Source organism: Thunnus maccoyii, chromosome 3, assembly GCF_910596095.1.
Source record: "Thunnus maccoyii chromosome 3, fThuMac1.1, whole genome shotgun sequence".
Taxonomy (NCBI): Eukaryota; Metazoa; Chordata; class Actinopteri; order Scombriformes; family Scombridae; genus Thunnus; species Thunnus maccoyii.
Window position 1 is genome coordinate 31409540 of NC_056535.1, and position 20856 is coordinate 31430395.

The 20856-nt window shown below is 38.7% G+C and overlaps 1 protein-coding gene across 1 annotated transcript in view; it reads right to left on the reverse strand.

Annotated features, from left to right (window-relative positions):
* Positions 1-349: 349 nt before the first annotated feature.
* LOC121894704 (glutamate receptor-interacting protein 2-like) overlaps positions 350-20856 on the reverse strand; it is a 293630-nt gene continuing 273123 nt past the window's right edge. Inside the window, exons 14-25 of the mRNA XM_042407491.1 lie at positions 19676-19756; positions 17371-17434; positions 16883-17028; positions 15510-15654; positions 11379-11518; positions 10605-10814; positions 10156-10309; positions 8601-8715; positions 7779-7974; positions 7388-7596; positions 4347-4493; positions 350-3331 (exon numbers count right to left, since the gene is read on the reverse strand). Of these exons, the coding sequence (XP_042263425.1) occupies positions 3173-3331; positions 4347-4493; positions 7388-7596; positions 7779-7974; positions 8601-8715; positions 10156-10309; positions 10605-10814; positions 11379-11518; positions 15510-15654; positions 16883-17028; positions 17371-17434; positions 19676-19756 (1766 nt within the window). The 3' untranslated portion in view covers positions 350-3172. The remainder of the gene's footprint in view (positions 3332-4346; positions 4494-7387; positions 7597-7778; positions 7975-8600; positions 8716-10155; positions 10310-10604; positions 10815-11378; positions 11519-15509; positions 15655-16882; positions 17029-17370; positions 17435-19675; positions 19757-20856) is intronic.

Below are 20856 nucleotides of genomic sequence, written 5' to 3' on the forward strand. Positions count from 1 at the left end.
TCCTGGTTAAATCATCAGTGGCTAACTTTAACAATTATTTTTTTGGTTTTTTGATAAAAAAAACTCAAACATACAAGCCTGTGTACATAAATACATAAGGTAAGAAGTTGACTAACAATTATTTTCATAATTGATTAATCTGCCGATTAATTTCTTAATTAATTGTTTGGTCTGTAAAATATCAGAAAGTAATGAAAAATGCCAGTTGTTTTGGTTGACTCACAGTCCAAAACCCGAGTTTATTATCATGTATGACAAAACATTTGAGAAGCTGATATCAGCAAATCTTTGGCATTTTTTGCTTAAAAAATGACTAAAATGACTAATAAATTATAAAAATAGTTGCCAATTAATTTTCTGTTGAATCAGTTAATCGACTAATCGTTGCAGATCTAAAGTTGACTACAACTCCCGAGATGCATTTCAGTGCAAGTGTCCAATCACAGAGCTTAATCTTCTGTTAGGGTAGTCACTAATGGCGGCTGGAAGCTAAAGATTACCCTGCTGGTAATATAATCAGCAGCTTAAATCAGACTCACCCACAAAGATAGAATACACACATGACATACAATGTACATGCACATCATAGACAGAGGTGCAGGAATACAAAGCAGCCAAACACACAGAGACATGTGAACACACTTTAAGACAAATACATAATAACCTGCATGCACAAACAGCCCTGTTTCATGTCCCTTTGTTGAGTGTATGTGTGTGTGACTTGTCCCCAGTCTTGGTAGTTAAGCTCAGTACTTATCTTCATCAGTATTCTGTCATGTGAATCTCTACATTTGCAGATGATGCTGTTAACTCTGTTTGTGATCTTTATGCTGCAAACGGGCCAGTCCTCCATACAAAGCCGAAGAGCAGTAACACTTAAGACTTCATGGTTGATGTATAGACATTATTTGATTGTACTGTGTGGCATCAGTTGTCAAGTTCATACATTGTTATAAATAAGACAGTGGTGATGATTAGTAGCATCTAAAACAGTGGTACTTTTAATGCTTGTATCACTTTTAAAATCTTGACTATGGTATCACTGGAGCTAGCCGCCTATCTATGTAAGTAGTCAGAGAATAATGTACATTTGACACAGCCAATATTAATTAATGTTTAACGTGCTCAGTTATGTTTGTAAATTATTTGAGCAGCAATATGTGGTGTGACCTCAAATCATATGAGCACAAGCAGACAAAAGCATTCATGCTAAATCACATCTTATGGGAGAAAATGAGAACCTTCAAAAATAATGTAGGCTCCTAAGTTATGTGTCTTTCTCTGGGAAATCATTTTTGCTGTTACCTGTGGCCCTTTATTTTTGTTGAGTCAGCACTGGTCTTGCAGGTACCAGCCTAAAGCAGGTGAACTGCAGAATGCTGTGAATAGCCCATTTGTATTTTTAGGTGTTTCGGTGTATGCCAGAGGAAATTACAATTTAATCCCATATCACATATTTTTCTGTTTACTATAAAGATAACTGTTCATATTAGCCTTTGATTTCTTATACCATCAGCTCTCACGAGAGACTCAAGCTACAGCACTGTTTGTTGTTGAAGAGCAGTGATTTATTCCTTGTTTGTGTCATGAGGCAATTATTCCTAAAATCTGACCCTCTGGCTCACAGAGTAAAATACAGTTTTGAGGCTGCTGAAAGGCTATTTGGCCTTGTTTGTTTATGGCAATTATTCTAATGTCTCAAAATCAATGTGGTAATGATCTCTCATAAATGTTTCACACAACACCTTTAAATGGTATAAATCAGTGTTATTTCTGATTATGCTTGACCTCGATCTCAATCATGATCTTTGCTGTTTATAACGCATACATAGTAACTACTGCTCTTTGACTTTGTAGGCAGCAATCAGCTGAGATGAGATGAGCTCTAAGACAACTGTGGTGACACATTGGGGCGATGTAGATGGGCAACTCTCCCAACATTTGTCCAAAAAATAAATAAATAAACTGAAAATAGTAAAACAAAATCTCTGAAATGTCTTTGCAGGAAGATGTTCTTCTGTAGGCAAGGTTTTCTCCGGGACATCTCCACAAGCACAGCTGTTCATTTGTACTGCAGCAACAATAACCTTTGCTAATAACTTCCATTTTTTGTTAGGAGAGGAAAACAATCCCTTTCCTTCTTTATCTTCCCTTTGATGATTGGATAAAAAAAAACAGTTTGGCAGTTGTAATGACATCATTGTCTTGATGTTGTAATGATGGCACCAATTTAGATTTTTTTTGATAATATCACTGCGCTGACCTTTTGATGTGCAGCGGTATCCAGTGTAGAAGTCTGCCTTTGTGCAACAACTGGAAAAGAGAGCTAAACCTGACCTTTTCCAAAAAATTCTTCATGGGAATTGCATTGGAGCAGCAGTATCTGAACAATATGGACTTCTACAGTGGCTACATCTGTGGTCAGATACTATAAAAAAAAACAATTCCTTTATAAACACTCTGTTTAATCTTCAGTCGAGTCTCCTTTCTTAAAACAAATGAAATCTGCAAACTGAGCGAGGCAATATCTCTCTTTTCTCAACACAGTTCGACTTGAAATTTCCTAAAATCACTTACAATATTGTGTAATAAGGCAGATCCCTCTGGTACCATCAGCACTGGAAATTTCTATAAGCCTGTGGCCTGGCATTAAAAACAGCTAAAATTACCTCACCCAAATGGCATATTTTGTTCATTTGTTTTAAGTACGAAAAAGATTTAAATTTTCAGAACCAGTTAAAGTGCCAAGTAAGTGGTTGTTTACGTTGGAACAGTGCTGAAGACTCCAAGCCAGCCCTCAGGAGAGTCTCTGGTCATTCTGTGTTCTGTGGTGGTGCTTCCACAAAGAAATATACTGTATGACAGCAGTTCAACCCAGTGTGAATAAGAGGGGGTGACTGTGTGAGCATGCAAGTGTGTGCGTGTGTGTGTGTGTGTGTGTTCCTGTAGGAGTCTCTCTGTTTAAGTAGAATTATTGCAAGCCGGTGGAGTGTTTGTGTGTGTGTGTGTTTGTGTTTTGGCAAGTTAATGAAGATTTTTTTAGTTTACACTTCATCACCAGTTATAGTGTGTCTCCTGCCTGAACGTGACAGAGTGAATGCATGTGTGTGTATGTCTAGAGATTCATCTGTCTCTTTGTTTGTGTGTGTGTGTGTGTGTGTGTGTGTCTGTGTTACAGGTCTAGCGGGTGATCTAAAGTGTTGTTATTGTCCTCTGTGTCATTGATGGCCAGTGGGTTGCGGCTGATGACCAGCTCCAGTCTGTCTCCAGCCTCTGTGATCAGAGGCACTGCCAGGCAGCAGTCAAAGTCCCTTGTCCTTACATGGTTCACCTGGACAAAGACAGAGAGTCAGTGCTGCTCTGATAAATGGTACGCCTGCTGGCTCATTCACTTTAACAAAGACAGAAAGCAACTGCTGCTTCAGGTTAAAGGATTATTCCTTATTGCAACTTTTGGTCTTATTTTTGTAATTTCAACCATTATTCCTATAATAACAACTTTGCACTCAGCAAGTTAATTACTGAGATCTTGGAACATGGCAGCATCTCTAAAAAGAAGTCAATTTAAGATACACAAGCAGTCAAGGGATCAGACAGGTTGAAAACAAATACCCAGGTTAGCCAGGATTATTTGGAAGAAAAAAACTACGGCAATTTGTAAAATTGGTGCGCAAATTATCCTTTATCAACAGTCATTCCTTTGCAGTTTACAGACGACATATTTCCTGTATTTGCTTTCCCTGTCTGACTTTGTTCTAGTGATGTGTTCCCACATCTCATCAACGACTTGAAGTAGAATGTTAATACTGTATAACAGGCAGAAATGTTGGTCAAATTATGACATAAGACCTAAGTGATGATAAACCATAATTATTCTTTAATCTAACATGACTCCTCTTGCGTTAGTGTGGATAGCATGCTTTAGAGTGCAGTATGTGAGTAGTAACGTGACTACATGGTTAAAATTCAGAATTTCAGTTTTAATTTTAGGATGCTTAAATCTACATAGATAACCATGACCTTTTTACGCAAAATACCCCAATTTTAGGATGCCCAAATTTTAAAAAAAAACAATTGAAAGAGATGTAAATAAGATAATCATTTTTATTATTTGGTGCTAAATCCTTTTGCCATGAGTGAATGTCTGCAGTCTCAGACCCACAAACATCACCAGACTCACAGGATCTTTTCTGGTGATGCTCTGCCAGGCTGTAACTGCAGCCATCTTCACTGCTTGCTTGTTTCAAGGGCTTTTTGCTATCAGTCTGGTCTTGAGATAATGAAACAACAATTGGATAGAGGTCGGGTGGCTAATTTTGTCATCAAATCCATGCCCTTATCATTACCTGCAGGATTCTGTCGTAGGGTTTGAGCCCGGCTCTGTCAGCTGGTCCGTCAGGTCGGATCATGTTGACGTAAACTCCTTTCTCCAAGAAGCCATCTGACACACTGAAGCCAAAGTCATCACTCTCTGGGTCTTTTATCACTGTTACCTACGAAGGGAAACATAAGTAAGTTTGGTTTAAAGAAATTGAATCTTAACTCTGTTTATTTAATGAAGGTTTAAACATTAATGGAAAACAATGGCTGTCTGTGAGGAGTAATGCATTATTCTATCTAAGAAACCCATATGCCTTCAAAATGGGCAGCACAGGTTGTCTTCAAGGGTCCTGACACAAGCCAAATGCAAAAAGATAGTGTTAAACAACAGATGGTGTCGGATCACATGGTCTTTGCGGTCTGTTCAAGTTTTTTTGCGAAAACTTGAACAGACCGCAAAGAGAACAGCTGACAGCCAGCTGATCACCTGCGTAAGAAGAAAAAGTCAGTGTTCCTACAGTTATCCAAAAAAACATCACAGAAAGACAAAAACAAATGAGCCAACCATGCTTATGTCTAAGACAGTCTGATTAAAAAAGTCCTGGCACTGTAAAGTTTTGCTTTGGCATTGTTTGCCCCTGGTCTCATTTGTGGATGAAGAACAGGCAGAAGTGGAAAAACAAGGAGAGACCGCAGTAAATGGATGAAATTACCATTTCAGTAGGCTGAACAGCTAGGCATACTAACAGCAATTTAACAGGCCACAGATGCTCAACAGTGCCTGATTGTCAAATTTTGGCTTGGTGTGTCAGGACTCTAAGATGCTTGAAGTTAAACTCATGTTTGTGACATTTAGCCACTTTTTTAAAATTAATAGTTTGTATTATTTTTACCCTGTTTTGTTAAGGGCTTAAGGACACTGACACATAAGGAATTTAAATATGGACAGTGTCCTTTTTTCTTAAAAGTATGGCTCCATATCTAAAAGTAATTGTAAGGTATGTTTCTGTGTTCTCTTCTCAGCTGACAGAGGGTACAGGGAATGGTATTAGCTGATTTAAAAGCATTTAACCCTTGTGTTACAATGTGGTTGTACTGAATAGGATACACAGTACACTATGTATCCATGCTGCATGATTTATTGACGCAGGATTTAATGCAGGAGCTTCTACAATTGGTAATGCAGGCCACATGTTCTGCTAAGAACTGTGGGTTAACAAAAAAACAAAAAAACAAAAAACAGGAAATGGTGATATTGTACGATCTATGAATATTGAATGAACTTTTAATGAGACACAGTTTAAAGGATTGTATTTTGGCTGATGGCCAATGAGCACATCAGTAAAACAGCAGAGGATTTCAAGTTAATGTATTTTTCCCCAAGGATAACAAATGTATTTTCATTCTGGCCCTGGGCTGTACAAGTTTAAGCAGGCCCCTTGAATGAAGTCATGACTGTAAATCCAAATGGAGGTGAAGACATGTAGTTGCCAGCATAACTGTTGCCCAAGGGTGTTAGGCTGCTATACTGCACATTCTATACAATATTACATAATACCCTACACTGTAAAACATTGCTGTGTTTCTCAAACTCAAAGAAAAGAATAATTGTTCTGGCTTGAACCAGCTCAATTTTTTAGAATGTAGTTTTAAGTAAAGTAGTCTGATTTAAGTACAGATAGCCTTTTTTTCCACAGGAGACATTTTGACAAGGCTCAGTAGTAATAGCACAGGTACTAACAACAATTGAATTTTATTTAGTTGCTTTGGTTTCAGGGCCCTGGTATTAACCCTTTTCACAGCAGACATTTAGACTTGTCAAAGCAGGAAAAGCACCTATCAATAATAACATTAATGATGGCTCCATTCTGTTAATTGTAATCAATGTCAATGAGTGAGCATGCACAATACCAGACCCCTGAAACTGGCTCACATACATGCAGTGCAGCCATTATTGATGTTATTAATTCCACCTGTGCTTTTCCTACTTTGTCAAGTCAAAATGTCTGCTGTGAAAAGAGTCCATTGTGCATGAATTCTCCCTGTGACGCTGTCATGGCTTACTTGGACACCTGAATAAAACCAAGCAATCATTAATGTTGTTAGTAACACCCATGCTTTTCCTGCTATGATGAGCCAAAATGTCTGCTGTAAAAAAGATCTATTAATCTGGAAGCAGACACAAAACTACTTATTTCTACCAATGGAAATTTTCTAAACAGTCAGAAAGTTGCCAAATTTGCACTGAGAATGCAAAGAGAGAGATGCAATTGACAAATTTAGGTGACATGGTGGATGGAGGTGGCAACAAATGCCCTAAACTCTTCAGACAGAGCTGGAGGTGAATCAACTTTCTAACATTGAACTGAACTTTAAAGAGTAAGCTGACATTTTGAAAAACAGTCTTATTTGCTTTCTTATTGAGTGAGATGAGAAGATCAATACCACTCTCATGTCTGTGCATTGAGTAGGGAGCTGGAGCCAAGAGGCTATTAGCTTAGCTTTACATAAAGACAGGAAACAAGAGAAAACACCTTGTCTAGTGCTGTTTAAAGCTGAAAAACACAACTACTAACACCTCTAAAGCTGCCTTGTTTGTGTCTGTACACAAACAGGATAATAAAAATGACAAATTTTGTTTTTTTTCTGTAACTATTTCTTGGACAGTGTGTATGATACTAGATGAATTGTGTTAATTGGTAAACTTAAGCGGGGCTGACAGAGCCAGTTTAACACCTCCTGGCTCCAGCTCTATACTTCATGCACAGACATGAGAGCAGCATCAATCTTCTCATCATCATCACACTATTCTTCAGTATCTTCAAAGCAATAATAAAAATGTGTGCCCAACCCTTTACTGGATTTAAGAAAGTAAGTGATCTCAAAACTTTAACTTGTTTGGATTTTCTTTACATGTGTTCTTTTAGTAAAGAAGCAGACCTAATTCTAATGTTTATCCTGAACTCAAGCCCTCACTTCACTTAATCCTATTTATATTTAATCCTAGCTGTAATCCAGATCATAAACCATATCATGACAGAATCTTCAGATAGAGGTTTGAACTCACTTTGTGCAGCTCCAGAGGTGTTGGAGACAGAATCCCCTGCATCTCCTCTTTAATCCGACGAGACTCCCACGTCCTCTCTGACACTCTCAATGATGCCTTGGGCTTGGGCTCATGATGCATAAGAGGGGACTGGTTCTCTTGGTGGATGTGGACCCCCTGGTGCATGTGAGCATCCTGGTTGAAATGGGCCTCCTGGTGCAGGTGGGTGTCTGGGTGAAATGGAAATGGTTTGTAAATTATACATTTAACAGTATTTCAACAAGCATTTAGTGAAAAGTACTTCCATACATGGAAACATACTTTTACATAAAACTTTAATTCATTTTCCCTCCATTAGATTTTGGAGAGTTTTTCGTTTTTGTCAGTCTTATATTAGGGACCACTGAATTACCTTGGTGGAGTTGGGCCTCTTCATGCAGGTGGACCTCCTCGTGGAGGTGTGTACCCTGGTGGAGCAGGTTTCCCTGGTGCAGGAGGGAATTTCTCCGCAACGGGCTCATCCTGCTGTGGCTCAGTATGGGCTCAGCTGGAGGCTTGTTGACACCGTCTACTCCCAGACTGATGGCTGTGCCTGTCATGATGGATGCCTACACAAACAAATGCACACATCCGCTCTTAAACCTCAGCTGATACTGAAATTATTGCATTACCAGTAGGTATACTATGTATCTCTATGAGGTAAAAAAGTGATTTTTTGAGTGAAATGCATGGTAAAAAATCAGTGTAGCCTACATTAAGATCTTATGATGTTTGAGTAATGCTACTGTTAATGGTTAAAATTTTCAGTGGCTGAGGACGATGTGTTAATGGTTTTGATACTGTGATATCACAATTGTGTACATAAAGCTGTTTATACTTGTGACTTAAGGGGTAGTGGCACATAGCTGTGTCATAGGCTACAGAGTTTGCTATTCAGCAGTAAGAAAAGACTAAATTGAAACAAAATCGATATATAGGCCCATGTTTAGCCCCCCATCGCTCTATATCATAAAGTTGATGAAAGATGCAAACACAGTTACTCTTGGATATAAATCCAGCTTAAATGAGTTTGAGGTTATGTGCTGTATCTATATTTGATGCTAATGCTAACATGCCATTGTAACCAACAGGTCATTTGTTTGGGGTAACTTTGGGGTTCCACCATTTTCAGAAAGTATGCTAATGCTAATGTCTGCAGTTTAAGCTTGAGGTGGATGCTAACATGCTAACCAACCTCGATCTCTCTGAGTAGTTCTGATTGGCCGCAGGTCTCCAGGTCCTCCAGTGCCTGACACCAGAAACTGTCTTCTGGATCCAACAGAATACCGTCTGGTTGTTGGCCAATGAATCTGTCACAAACACAAATGAAATCAAAGGAAGTTGGCAGTGGCAGTGTCACTAGTTACTAGAGAGAAAAGAACATATTTTATGCCACCAAACCAAACAAGAATAAATTAGAGTAAACTGTTTTTGGGCCTTTTGGTCACAGCTTTGTTTCATATGTAAACTGTGTTCTTTCTGTAAAACATGACACTTTTCTGTATCTTAAAACAGTTATCAGACCAAACAAGGAGACTCAGTAATATGAATAAATGTATGTATACTGTTGAACTGAGTCTGCCCGAGGCCAAAGTCGTCGTGCTCTTTTATTTGTATCAGCGACGGCGTAGCATCATCAACAAAGCTGATGTGAACACAGCAGCGTCAGTGCAGGACAAAGCTATTCGTTCTGGTTAAATCCGACATGAGTAATCTTTTAACAGTGAATGTCCTCAACTGACAGGATTAATTCACTTTCACTGTGCAGCTGATTTTTTTTTTCCCTCACTATCCCTCCTCTCTCCTCGTCTCTTTCTCTCCACCCCCAGCAGTGTTATATAACCCCAGTGAATGTTTCTATACTCACAAGGCTCAACGTCCTGACTCATCACTATATACACAGAAACACAAACATACGGATACTCCAGATACTCAGTCAGTCTCACTGACTTCAAGACTCAATCTCCACCCTGCAATTTCCACTTCAACATGAACTCTTGGTTGAGCAATTCAACATACATTGCGGTTTTGGATTGTTGGTCGGACAAAGCAAGAAATATGAAAACATTACCTTCACCTCTGAACTTTCTTTCAAACATTTTTTAGACTAAACATCATATTGATCAATCAAAATACAATAAACAGATGAATTAATTATGAAATAATTTATTAATGTTTCACCAGTGGAGATTTTGACGGTGTCACATTACCATTGTTTTGATTCTACTCAACTACTTTAAATTGAAAATTAAACACAGACTGAGATTAACAGGATAATTTTCAGCTTTAATGGCATTTTAAAGTCTTCACAACCATACTGCTGGTGAATAAAATGAGATGACTGAATAGATCCATTAAATCCATTTAGCTATTTAAGCCCATTTACGTCTTGAGAATTGCTCGAGTTGAGTGAACATCAAGTCTGCATTAATGTTTCACAATTTTACTTTATCATTATGAGGTAAATCAGTGCATATTTAAAACACTGCACTTACTGTATTCTACATCACTACCTAGTATGCACAACGATAATGTACGTTGACAAAAATCAATGCAGACTTTATGTTCATTATGGTGGATTGGACAGATGGAGCAAGTTTCAAGTCTACATTATCAGATTTTCATGCAGTACAAAATGAAAATAAACCAATTATGGCCTGAAGTATTTCCAGAGATCTAAAACTGTATTGACGATCCAAAAGTGATTTGATGATTTGTAGTTAAACAGATAAAATTAACTTCAGTCCTACCCTGGTGGTTTGTCCCAGTCATCTTCACTGAAGCCTCCATCACTGAAGGGGTAGTTCTTCCGGCGTGGAGGAGGCGTGGTGCTGCGTTGCTGCTTAGCACTACGCCACTCATGAGGGTGCAGGGCAATACCGGCTGCTTGGTGGCTGTAGGTACCTGTGAAGGAGAGAGAGAATCACAATAGAGCTCATTTACGCACACACATACATACTGTATAAACACTGTAGAACCATTTTGGATTAAAAAAATGCTGAAGGTCATTATTCAGTACCTCACAGAAAATATCCAGACTTTATTAATGTTAATCAGGGATTTTTCTTGGGCAAAGCCAACAAAATACAAGAACTTGCATTAATTATGTTCCATCTTTTGTAAGAGTTACACTGAATATGTTTCGCAGTGTAGGACATAATGACCTTTCACCATCTTCCCGTGTTAATACAAAGCTTACCCTGGCTGCCATAGCCGGCATCCAGCCCCGAGCCATCCCATGACTCCATGGCGGAGTCAACACTGGGTATAGTTGTGGAGTAAAGCTCTGAAAGCTTATTGGTCTGCTGGCTGTCTGTCAAATCATCCTCCTCAGGGTCACTGAGCTCATTCTCTGTCGTGTCGTCTGCCTCTGCTGCTTTCCTCTCCTCCACATCTTGGTGAGAAAAAGCTGCAATTGGGTTTGTTGAATAAAATAATCATCAAACGACAAGGAACTCTTGAGACAAAAAGCTTGTTTTCAGAAAAGATTGATTGTCCCTGGGTGTTCTCCTGGCAATGAACCTTTTCTGCATATACACATTTGAAGACCCTATAATACAGTAGATACTTGTACAACTGAAGCACTGGCTCAATTGACTGAGCTGTCTAGTGCATCTGCATTTAATAAAGCTCTAATTCAGAGACCCATTAGGATCTGAGTGCTTGCAAATTAGATTTCAAGTCATCATGGCAGGGAAATATTAGCATTTTTTCTCTTTAGGCAAGACAAAGAAATGTTCAAAGAATCTTGGGGTTTCACATTTCTAACAAAAAACAGCTTACAACCATCTAGGAAAAGTCTTACTTAAAAGTGCTGTCTGTAAAAAATGTTGTTTTCAGGTCAGAAGCTTGTGAATATTTATAAAGGTATCAAGAACGTGATTTTTGTTCCATCAAAACCATATTCTTTGAGCCAGATGTCGTGCTAAGACATTTGTGATGCAAAGTTACCGCTAATAGTTTTCATACTTACTGTCAAGCTGTTTTTTTATCTTGAGGGTGACCGTCTCTCCAGCCATCTGCAGCAGGTGGATGGCTTCACTCAGAGGCTTGCCTTTAAGACTCACGCTGTTAATAGCCAAAATCCTGTCCCCTACATGAATAGCCCCTGTCCTGGACACACATGAAAACATACAAATTCACACACACACATAGGTGAGGACACACAAGCACTACACAGTAATGTGCAATTCAGTACATACAGGGAAAGATTACTGAGATATGAGGTTAAAGTGAGATACTTGTTAACATATGATTACTCTAAAATCAGTTTATATAATTTCTTTCCAGCAGTCTTCTGTGCGCAGAGAAATTATGCTTAATGTAATTAAGACAGAACATATTTGCCAGTGCAAATTAGTGATATACAAATCTAATTTGTACCACACAAGGTTGGATACAAACTAATTGCTGAAACATTAGGCCTCAGCACATAGCGACATCGTCATTGTTTACAAATCAGATTTGGGTACAGGAATTCAATTTAAAGTTATTTATGCCTAAACTACATTTATGTAAGCAACCACATGACTGGTTTTAGGTTACAACAAGGGGACTCTGGAATGAAAAACACCTGCTACCTTTGATTCCTTTATCAGTGTCCACTGTATTAAACCTGGTGTAATTTGCAAACAGTCCTATATCTTGTGGCCTACTTTGTTAGAGATATCATTTATTTAGAGCTCTTATCTTACACACACACACACACACACAAACACGCTCATTGACCCATATATCACGTGTACAAACTGTAAATTCATATGAACAAGTGTGTAAAGCCAGAGAAGCAAGGCGTCTGAAGTGGTAGAAATGAACAAATGTATATTTTATATCTTCACTTTCTATTTACCTCAGTTGGTTTTACAAAATTAAAGCACTCAAAAGGCTTAAAGAAAAACTAGGTCTGTGCGAACATTTTATGGCAGCCACACGGATGTAGCAACGTTGATATCATCTGTATTCCTGTACTTTCTTCTGTGTCAAGCTGAACCCAGTTTATTTATAGAGAGCTTTTAGCCAACAGGTCTAAGGCAAAGTGCTTTATCGACAACAGTTTAGACCAGGAAATAGAACAATTACATCACAACGCCAAGAAAATTGGGTCACAATGTGTGTGTGTGGAAGTATAGTAAGGCACTAAGCTGCCTCCCTGGGTGTGTTTTGGTGGGATAATGTTAGCCGGTTATAAAAGCTAACATTTTATAGTGAAATAAGTGTTGTGTGGTGGATCGGATTTAAGCTGCATTCACCAGTAGATGATTATGACTCAGAAAAACCATTACGTCATCTTCTGTTCACTCTTGTTACTGTGGACACTAGCTGCTATCCCATCTCTCCACAGCATTATGTTTCTCATTATCTCATCTGTCATCACTTCATGTCACATGGCACCTGCTGCACGTTCAGCTGCTGGTGGGGAATCCCTTTATTGGCCGAGGCCGCTTCTATTATTTCTCCTAATAAGGTTTTACCCTGCTGGTCGGGTGGGGGTGGGGGATGTTGGGGGGCTAAATAAGGCAACATAAATGAGTTTCTTCATCTGGCTCAGTCGGGTTTAAGTTTCAGTACGCGTTGCCATGATCACACAAAGTCTTGAAAGGTTATATTTTTCATCTTGATATACATCTCAGGCACACGAGATTAAAGTTTGTTTTTATTCTGATCCAGTTAAACCAGTGGTTTGAATGGGATTGACCTTTCTAAGTATCTTGTTTCTAAATTGGTTACTGCTCCCATGTGGCAAAAAAGACAAGAGGTCATGACCCTTGATTTCCAGTCATGACCACTGGCACCAAAGGGGATAATTGTTATTCTGACCATTCATGTGCATTAAGCTCTGCATTAAGAATATAACATGCATCACATATTTTCTTTGCTGGTTACCGGTAATATTTTGTGTATTATCATATTATGTTCTATTTAATATCCATAGAGGATGTCAAATCTGTTGTGGACAGGATTTAGGCTGCATCACGGACGGAGACGAGTCGGCCTACAGAGCAGAGGGTCGATTAACATCAGCAAGGATCTGAGCTGGTCACACAGATGTGACTGTGAAGGCAGCAGGACAGCGGCTCTTCTTCCTCCAGTGGCTGAAGAGGTTTGGTATGGACTCCAGGATATCACCGATTTCTACAGGTGTACTATCGAGAGTATCCTGACTGGCAGCATCATGGCCCGGTACGGTTGATGCACCGCCCTCGACCGCAAAGCTCTGCAGAGGGAGGTTAGATCAGCACAACACATCACGAGGACTGAGCTGCCAGCCCACCAGGCCGTCTACAACCAGCGCTGCAGGCGGAAGGCACAGCGGATCCTCTGTGACCGCAGCCATCCCAGCCACAGACTCTTCACGCTCCTGCTGTCTGACAGGTGGTACAGGAGCATCTGGACCTGAACCAGCAGGTTCAGGGACAGTCTGTACCCGCAAGCCATCAGACTACTGAACTGCTGACACTTTTCGCTTGCACACACACCACAGTAACACAATGGCACAAACATACCAATGACCCTTACTACATCTGGAAGGTTGTGTGAAGTAACAACAGAATAACTACTGTTTACATACTGTTTACATCTAAATAACTATTGTTACATTGTTTATATACACTAATCACTTTAATTTATATCAATATTGCACTTCATACCTGTATTCTCAAGACTATTTAAGATATTTAAGGTTATTATTCTCGTTATTATATTTTATTTTCTTAGGTAAATTCTTTATGTAAATACTTTTTGCACTCAAAACATTACACTTACTTTCTTTTTTTACTTATACGCCTTTGTTGGCTACTTATAATACTATTTGACTTATTTTATTTATTATGTAAAGTTGAGTTGGCTGAGTCTAAGAAGTTCTTCACTGCTAATGATGTTGCATTGTTACAAGTATATGACAATAAACCTGAAACTTGAAACTAGTATTTTCTGCAACCTCAACATGAACAAAACACTGACGTTTTCAACCACCAGCAGCGGATTAAAGGTGTGCATCAACTGCACAATGTCACTAAAATAGATGCGAAACCTTTGTATTTAAAACTTAAAGCAGCTCTGCTCGTGTTGCTTTTCGATATCCACCACCTGAGACACAGTGAAACATGATATTGTGGAAAGGTTGGAATGCAGCCAGCACAAATGGTTCAAAGACCCAAGGACAATACCTGCATCCCAAAAAATATGACCTGAGGGTTTTTAGGAATCACGTGTGTCCACCGATGAATTCACAAACAACTTACTTAATTTAAAAATAAACTGTACAAATGTAAAAAGGACAACTGGGTTGGTGCGATGAGACAAAGTGTTCCTGTTAGCTGCCAGTTGAGGGGGTGTGTATACTTGCCATGTAAGCTCACCTGCCCCACACTGAACATACTGTGTTCACCCACTTGTGCGTAGAGCCACAGTGAAGCTGCAGGTGAGCTGTTTTATACTGTGTAGGATGTTGTGCTGGTTCAGTCAGTGAATGAAGCCTCTCTGGAGTAGCTCTACTCTTATATGTTGCACACATAAAATGCACATCACAGGATTTTGTGTAATTTATCATTTCTGTTAAAGGTGCCCTGTAGAGTTTTCTTTAAAAAAAAGAAAATGTTGTGTTTACATTCTGAGTTACTAACCACAATGCATTGTGTAAATCGTTAGCAAACATGTTCGGTGCATTTCCTGCCTCATATAACATATTATTTTAAATATTTTAAATCATGTGTTGTTTACATACATGTTTAGTTGTTTGCAGTCTTCTTCTTTCTCGCCTTTGTTGGTGCATTTCTACATTTCTTTTTGTGTTTTCCCCACCAAAGTTCAATCACATGGAGACCCATGGCAGGAGCATGCATGATAGAAACAAAATGGGTACCTACTTGCAAAAAACTGCACAGTGTACTTTTAAGAAGCATCAAGTCAAATTTATAGTGTTTGCTGTTACACTAGGTACTGAAGCAAGATGTTACAATAAGTAAAAACTGAACAATGCAAAAATCTCCAGCTGCAGTGCCTTTTCAAATGCTTAGCAACTCAAACTGGCAGCCTAGATTTCAAAGACTGTGTGTGTGTGTGTGTGCATGAGTGTGTGTGTGTGTGTGTCTGTGTGAGCATGCACCTCTCGGCCAGGCCTCTCTTGGTTAGGCCAGATATAGTGATGGGGTCAAAAGGCTCCTCAGTGCCTGAGATGGTGATACCCAGAGGGCCTCCGTACCGCTTCAGCTCCACTGTGTAGATGATGCTGCCCGACGTCTCCTGCTCATCTGATACACACACACACACACACACACACACGCACGTTATTCTAATGTTTCAACTCCAAGGAATAGATGATACTGTCTGACGTATATTGCTAATCCGATACACACACACACACACATTGAAGCACTTCAGCTTCACTAGATGATACTGCATGACGTTACCTGTTCATTTCAAATGCACAGAAAGGCATACACACACATGCACGCACAGGCACACACACACACACACACACACTTCATTTTAGAAGTAGGTCAAAACACTTCTCAAGACAACACTGGTGCGGAAGACACAGTTTCCATGGTAACGAGTGAGAAGACTGCCTTGTCATCATGTAGCATGAACACATACTTATGAATGTTACTCCCTATGTCAGTGTGTGTATGTATGTGTGTGTTTAGGATGTGTATATGAGTCATAATCTAGCATGATTACATAATTCTGCCCTGTGTGTTTGTGTGTGTCTCTCATTTTTTTCATATCATATTAAAACACACAAAGGAACAGTACTATGACAGCTCTGCGCTCCATTATGAACATGCTCATTTATTCAACTCGTCGAATCACACAAATCCAAGATAGTGGCTACAAGATCATATTTTACGTTCTCCTCAAATCAACCATAACTGAACTGCAGCAGATACAGCATATGGAGATGTGAATACAACTGATTATTTAGATAATTTGATTTTAATCACTGTGTAAAGTATCATTATTATTGTTTTGCATCAGTGGCTCCAGTCAGAGTTTGGTGTGTGTCATGGCCATAACTATCAGCACAAAACATACTGTATGTTGTGTTGACAGTCTGAGAGGAAATTGTCTATCAATGTGTAATAAACAGTAGGTCACCATTTTGTAACAACTTGTGATTATTAATTTTTTAATTAATATTATTATTATCATTATTATCATTGTTGTTGTTTTGCTGTATACTGTATAGACAGTTTTTAATTGCAACTGCAACAGCAACAGCTCACCACTAGGCATCAGTAGGCATCTGAGCTCATATAAATGAGTCCGAGTTGTGGACAACAGCACCACCTGCTGGTCAAACACTGATAGTGTATCTCTCCACAAACTGATGCCACTTCATTCAATCAAATACAATGAACCAGATCTGATGAATAAGTTTTTGTCCAAAAGACCTTTCTGTAATGTAACGATCAATCTCATCCATCACATATTGAACCGACATGACCACTCAGCATTACCATTCACACAAGCACTTACCTGAGTTGTCCTCATCTTTGCGGATCTTTAGTTTGACCAGCTCCTCACACTGCTGGAGGATCTGCTCCGCATCGTCTTTGGAACAGTTCTCCAGTCTGATGTTGTCGATGGCCAACAGCTTATCACCAGGCTCCAATGTTCCTGTTCTGGAGGAGAGAGAGAGAGAGGTAAGATCAGCTCTGTCACTGTTGAACTACAGCGAACTTTGTCATACTGAAATGAAGGAACCCACACTGTACTTCCCAGTGTGGAACCTGAACTACAAGTTGTGGATCTTATTCAGTTCAGAGGACAGGACAAAAACATAATGTTGTAAGAATGATGTACATACAGTACATGTATGACATTCTTACAACTATATTTAAAAGACTTGGGCTTAAACACTGTAAACATATTGAAAGAATGAAAAACAGCACACTTGACCACTAGAATAGAATAGAATAGAATAGAATAGAATAGAATAGAATAGAATAGAATAGAATAGATACCTGTGGGCCATACTGCCCTTCTTGATGTCAGAAATGATGAGGGGTTCTCCTGGCTTCTTACTGGCTATGGAGGGATATGACATTACCATAAGATGCAACAGTGACAACAAAGAATATCATAACACAACTATCAAATATAAGTATTGCTATTGTAGCAGTAGTAATACCTTTCTTGAAGTAAACATTTCAAAAACTGAGTTGCAGTCATCACATATACTCTCATAGACATGGGCACTGAAGAAGGCTGCAAATGTTTTGCTTGCAGTGGTTATAACATGATAATTTGCTAAGTCTAATTAAATGTCAATATTTGTTTTAATAGTACACTTGTCAATATTTCAATGTGTTGCATGTTTTGTGTCCTCCTCTGTTTCCACTTTAAAAAGCTCGCTGCTCGGATACAAAGAGAACAGGACAGTGAATGCATGTCATCAGAAAAACTGTCCTGTGGAGATCCAGGCTGGATGTGTCAAACACTATTCCTGCCAACATCCTTCCCACTATGCCCACAATGCTGTGAACAGTTTACTTCAAAAGATGGCGCCATTGCACCATTTTCCATCTTAAAAGACTGTCATCGCACAACCTGTTATTCATTTTGGTATAAAGGCAAACTGAAAATTCTCATGTGTTAGACGCTAATTAGAATTACAAGAATGTAATTTTTCACTTTGATGTGTACAAAAGCTTTCTAAACATCAGGGTTGTCAGAAATGACACATTCATTTGAGATGATTAACAGGGTTTCCTGTACGGACAAACTGTGCAATTAAAATTCAACTATAAAATCCAGAGTCAGGGCAAGTTGTCAGCACCACTGCTGATAATGCTCGTCAGTTTGAGGAGTAGTCAAGCTGTTGATAGACAGGGTCAAATCATTTATATGAAATTGTCAGGGGTGAGGTTCACCTCTGAAATTATATCTTTATTTGGCTTTCAATTAAGTGTAATTTAACCTAATTTAACTTAAACGGTTCCTGGGCAACGTTCAGTTTCACAGATTTCACACATTTACGCTGGTTAACACTTCAACCACAGTCTGGTAATACTCAGTCACTGAGAGGGTTGCTTCATTGCAATTTGCCTGATGTTTTAGCAGTACTGAACTCATTATCTCAGCAATTCTCTGGTCATAAAAGCACTTCTCAATCTTTGTAATACCTACTTATGTATTTTTATGTCTTTACTCAAAACATTTTAAAATATACCGGGTTCAATAGTCTATGTGTCACTGAGCTCCTGCTACTTAAAATAATGCAGTATATACCGGTACACTAAAGTAAACACAATGTCCAGACTAACAATGATTAAACATTGAATGTAGGTCATTACCACTGACCTACATTCAATGTTTAATTATCATTAGACATAAAGTCTTTGACTTAAATAACATAAAGGCTTTTGTCTTACAGAACAATAGAAAAACAACATACCGGATCCTCTGTGTTTAAGATACATTGATTCTTCTTTACTTCCCAAAGTGTGTACATGACATTTTGGTATTTACTTGCTCCAAATAAAGTGATACATGTTACAAAAAGATATATGTGCACCATTGTTTATACACTGTAAGGCCAAAATTATGTGGACAGCCAAATTAGGTAATGTGGACACCTGAACACTACACAGAAATATGACTGTGTAACATCTCACTCCAAAACCATGGGCATTAATCTACTGCTTTAACAGCCCCAACTCTTCTGGTTTCAGTTGTTGATGTTGATAAAGCCTGGCTTGCAATCAGCGTTCCAGTTCACCCCAAATAGGACTGAAGTCGGGGCACTCTGCAGGCCAGTCAGGCTCTCCCACACTAAACCTGAAAACCATTTCTTTATGGACCTGGTTTTGCTCCAGGGTGAACTGTCACGTTGAAGAAGGAAAGGGCCATCCCCAAACCGTTGCCACAAAGTTAAAGCACACTGTTATCACTATTAATAAAACATAACTGTATACTGTGTTGCATTAACATTTCAAAAGATCACAAATGTATGTGTACAGGGTTGTCCACATGCTTTTGGCCATATAATATAAGGCCAGTGGCTTGAGATTCATGTCAACAGAATGAAAAGCAGACCTGGTGTGGCCTGGTACTGTATCTATACTGTGTTATAAACAGTTTTGACAGTTAAAGCTGAGCTTTCTTGCAGGGTACAGTCACTCTGAAAAATACATGTGAGTGCTTGTGTGTGTTTTTTTTTTAAGAAGCACAGGGTGGTCTCATGACATTTAAACAATTTTGCTAGCAGCCTTTTAAAACAAAAAATACATCATATGAACAGTGTTTGGTGTGTGTGTGTGTTCCTACCACTAATGGTGAGCCCCAGCTCCACTCCTCTTTTCTTCGGCAGTTTGACATGGAAAGTACCACTACTAGGCACCACTGACTCTGTAGTACAAACACACAGACACACACAGGCGAGAGGCATTCATATATAAAGCAACAAAAAAATGATTTCATCACACTTAACATTTGTAATTACAAGGCATTTAGCTATTACGCTTAACTCCTCTGAATTGCTCTTCTCCGGGGCAAGCAGCGACTTTGAATCCTCACTGTTTGCCTGCATGAGTCATAATACAAATTCCAACAGTAATATAAGTCCACATCCAGGCATAAATATGACGAGTGCGAGTTATGAGAAGTGTTTGGATCAGCTCCTCACTTCAATGTCCCTCAAACTCACAGAGACGGTCTTCTTATTTACTGACACTGCAAACATGATGATAAGCAGGTTACCACAACTTCATAAAACTCAAATACTGTGCTTGGAGATTGGCTGTATCCATTTTTGGGTTAATAGTATGAAATCGTTCTGTTTTTCTTTCTGTTTAGATGCAAATTTTATTTATTTATTTTTTTTGCTGGCCATGTTAACTCATTAAATGATGCAACATTATGAAAGGCAAGACCAAAGCAGTGGAAAAACATAATTGTAACTGCAGAGAGCTACACAGCTCTAATCAAGTCAGTCTCTCATCGTGTGATCATGTGTTAAAAATTAAATATCAAACATTTGCACAAAGATATAGAAAAACTATAGAACTATAGAAAAAATATTCTAGTTTGCAAATGCATCAAGCCCATATTTCATCATTTTAATCAGACTTTGACCCAGTTGATGTTGTCTTTGTCTGATTTTATAGAAGTTCATTTGGGTTAATCATTGTTTCAGTAAACAGTTTCAAAGTTCTCAGTAATCCTCTTTAGCAGTTCACCACACTGATTTTTGGAACGGTGTACGAGAAGAGATATTACCATCACTTATTGATGTAAAAATTGTGTAATTTAAAGGATGGAAGGATTGTTTTTGTTTTGATATTGTCTGCTGTGAAAGACTGTGAAACTGTTTTGTGTAAAAAATAGCTTGTTATTCAAAAATGTATTGAAAGATATTTTGTTTATTACATAGTTGGGTGAAAAGTTGTTTTCTTTAAATCATGGTTATAAATCAACTTCCAGAACAACAAAGCAAAAATCAGCTGGTT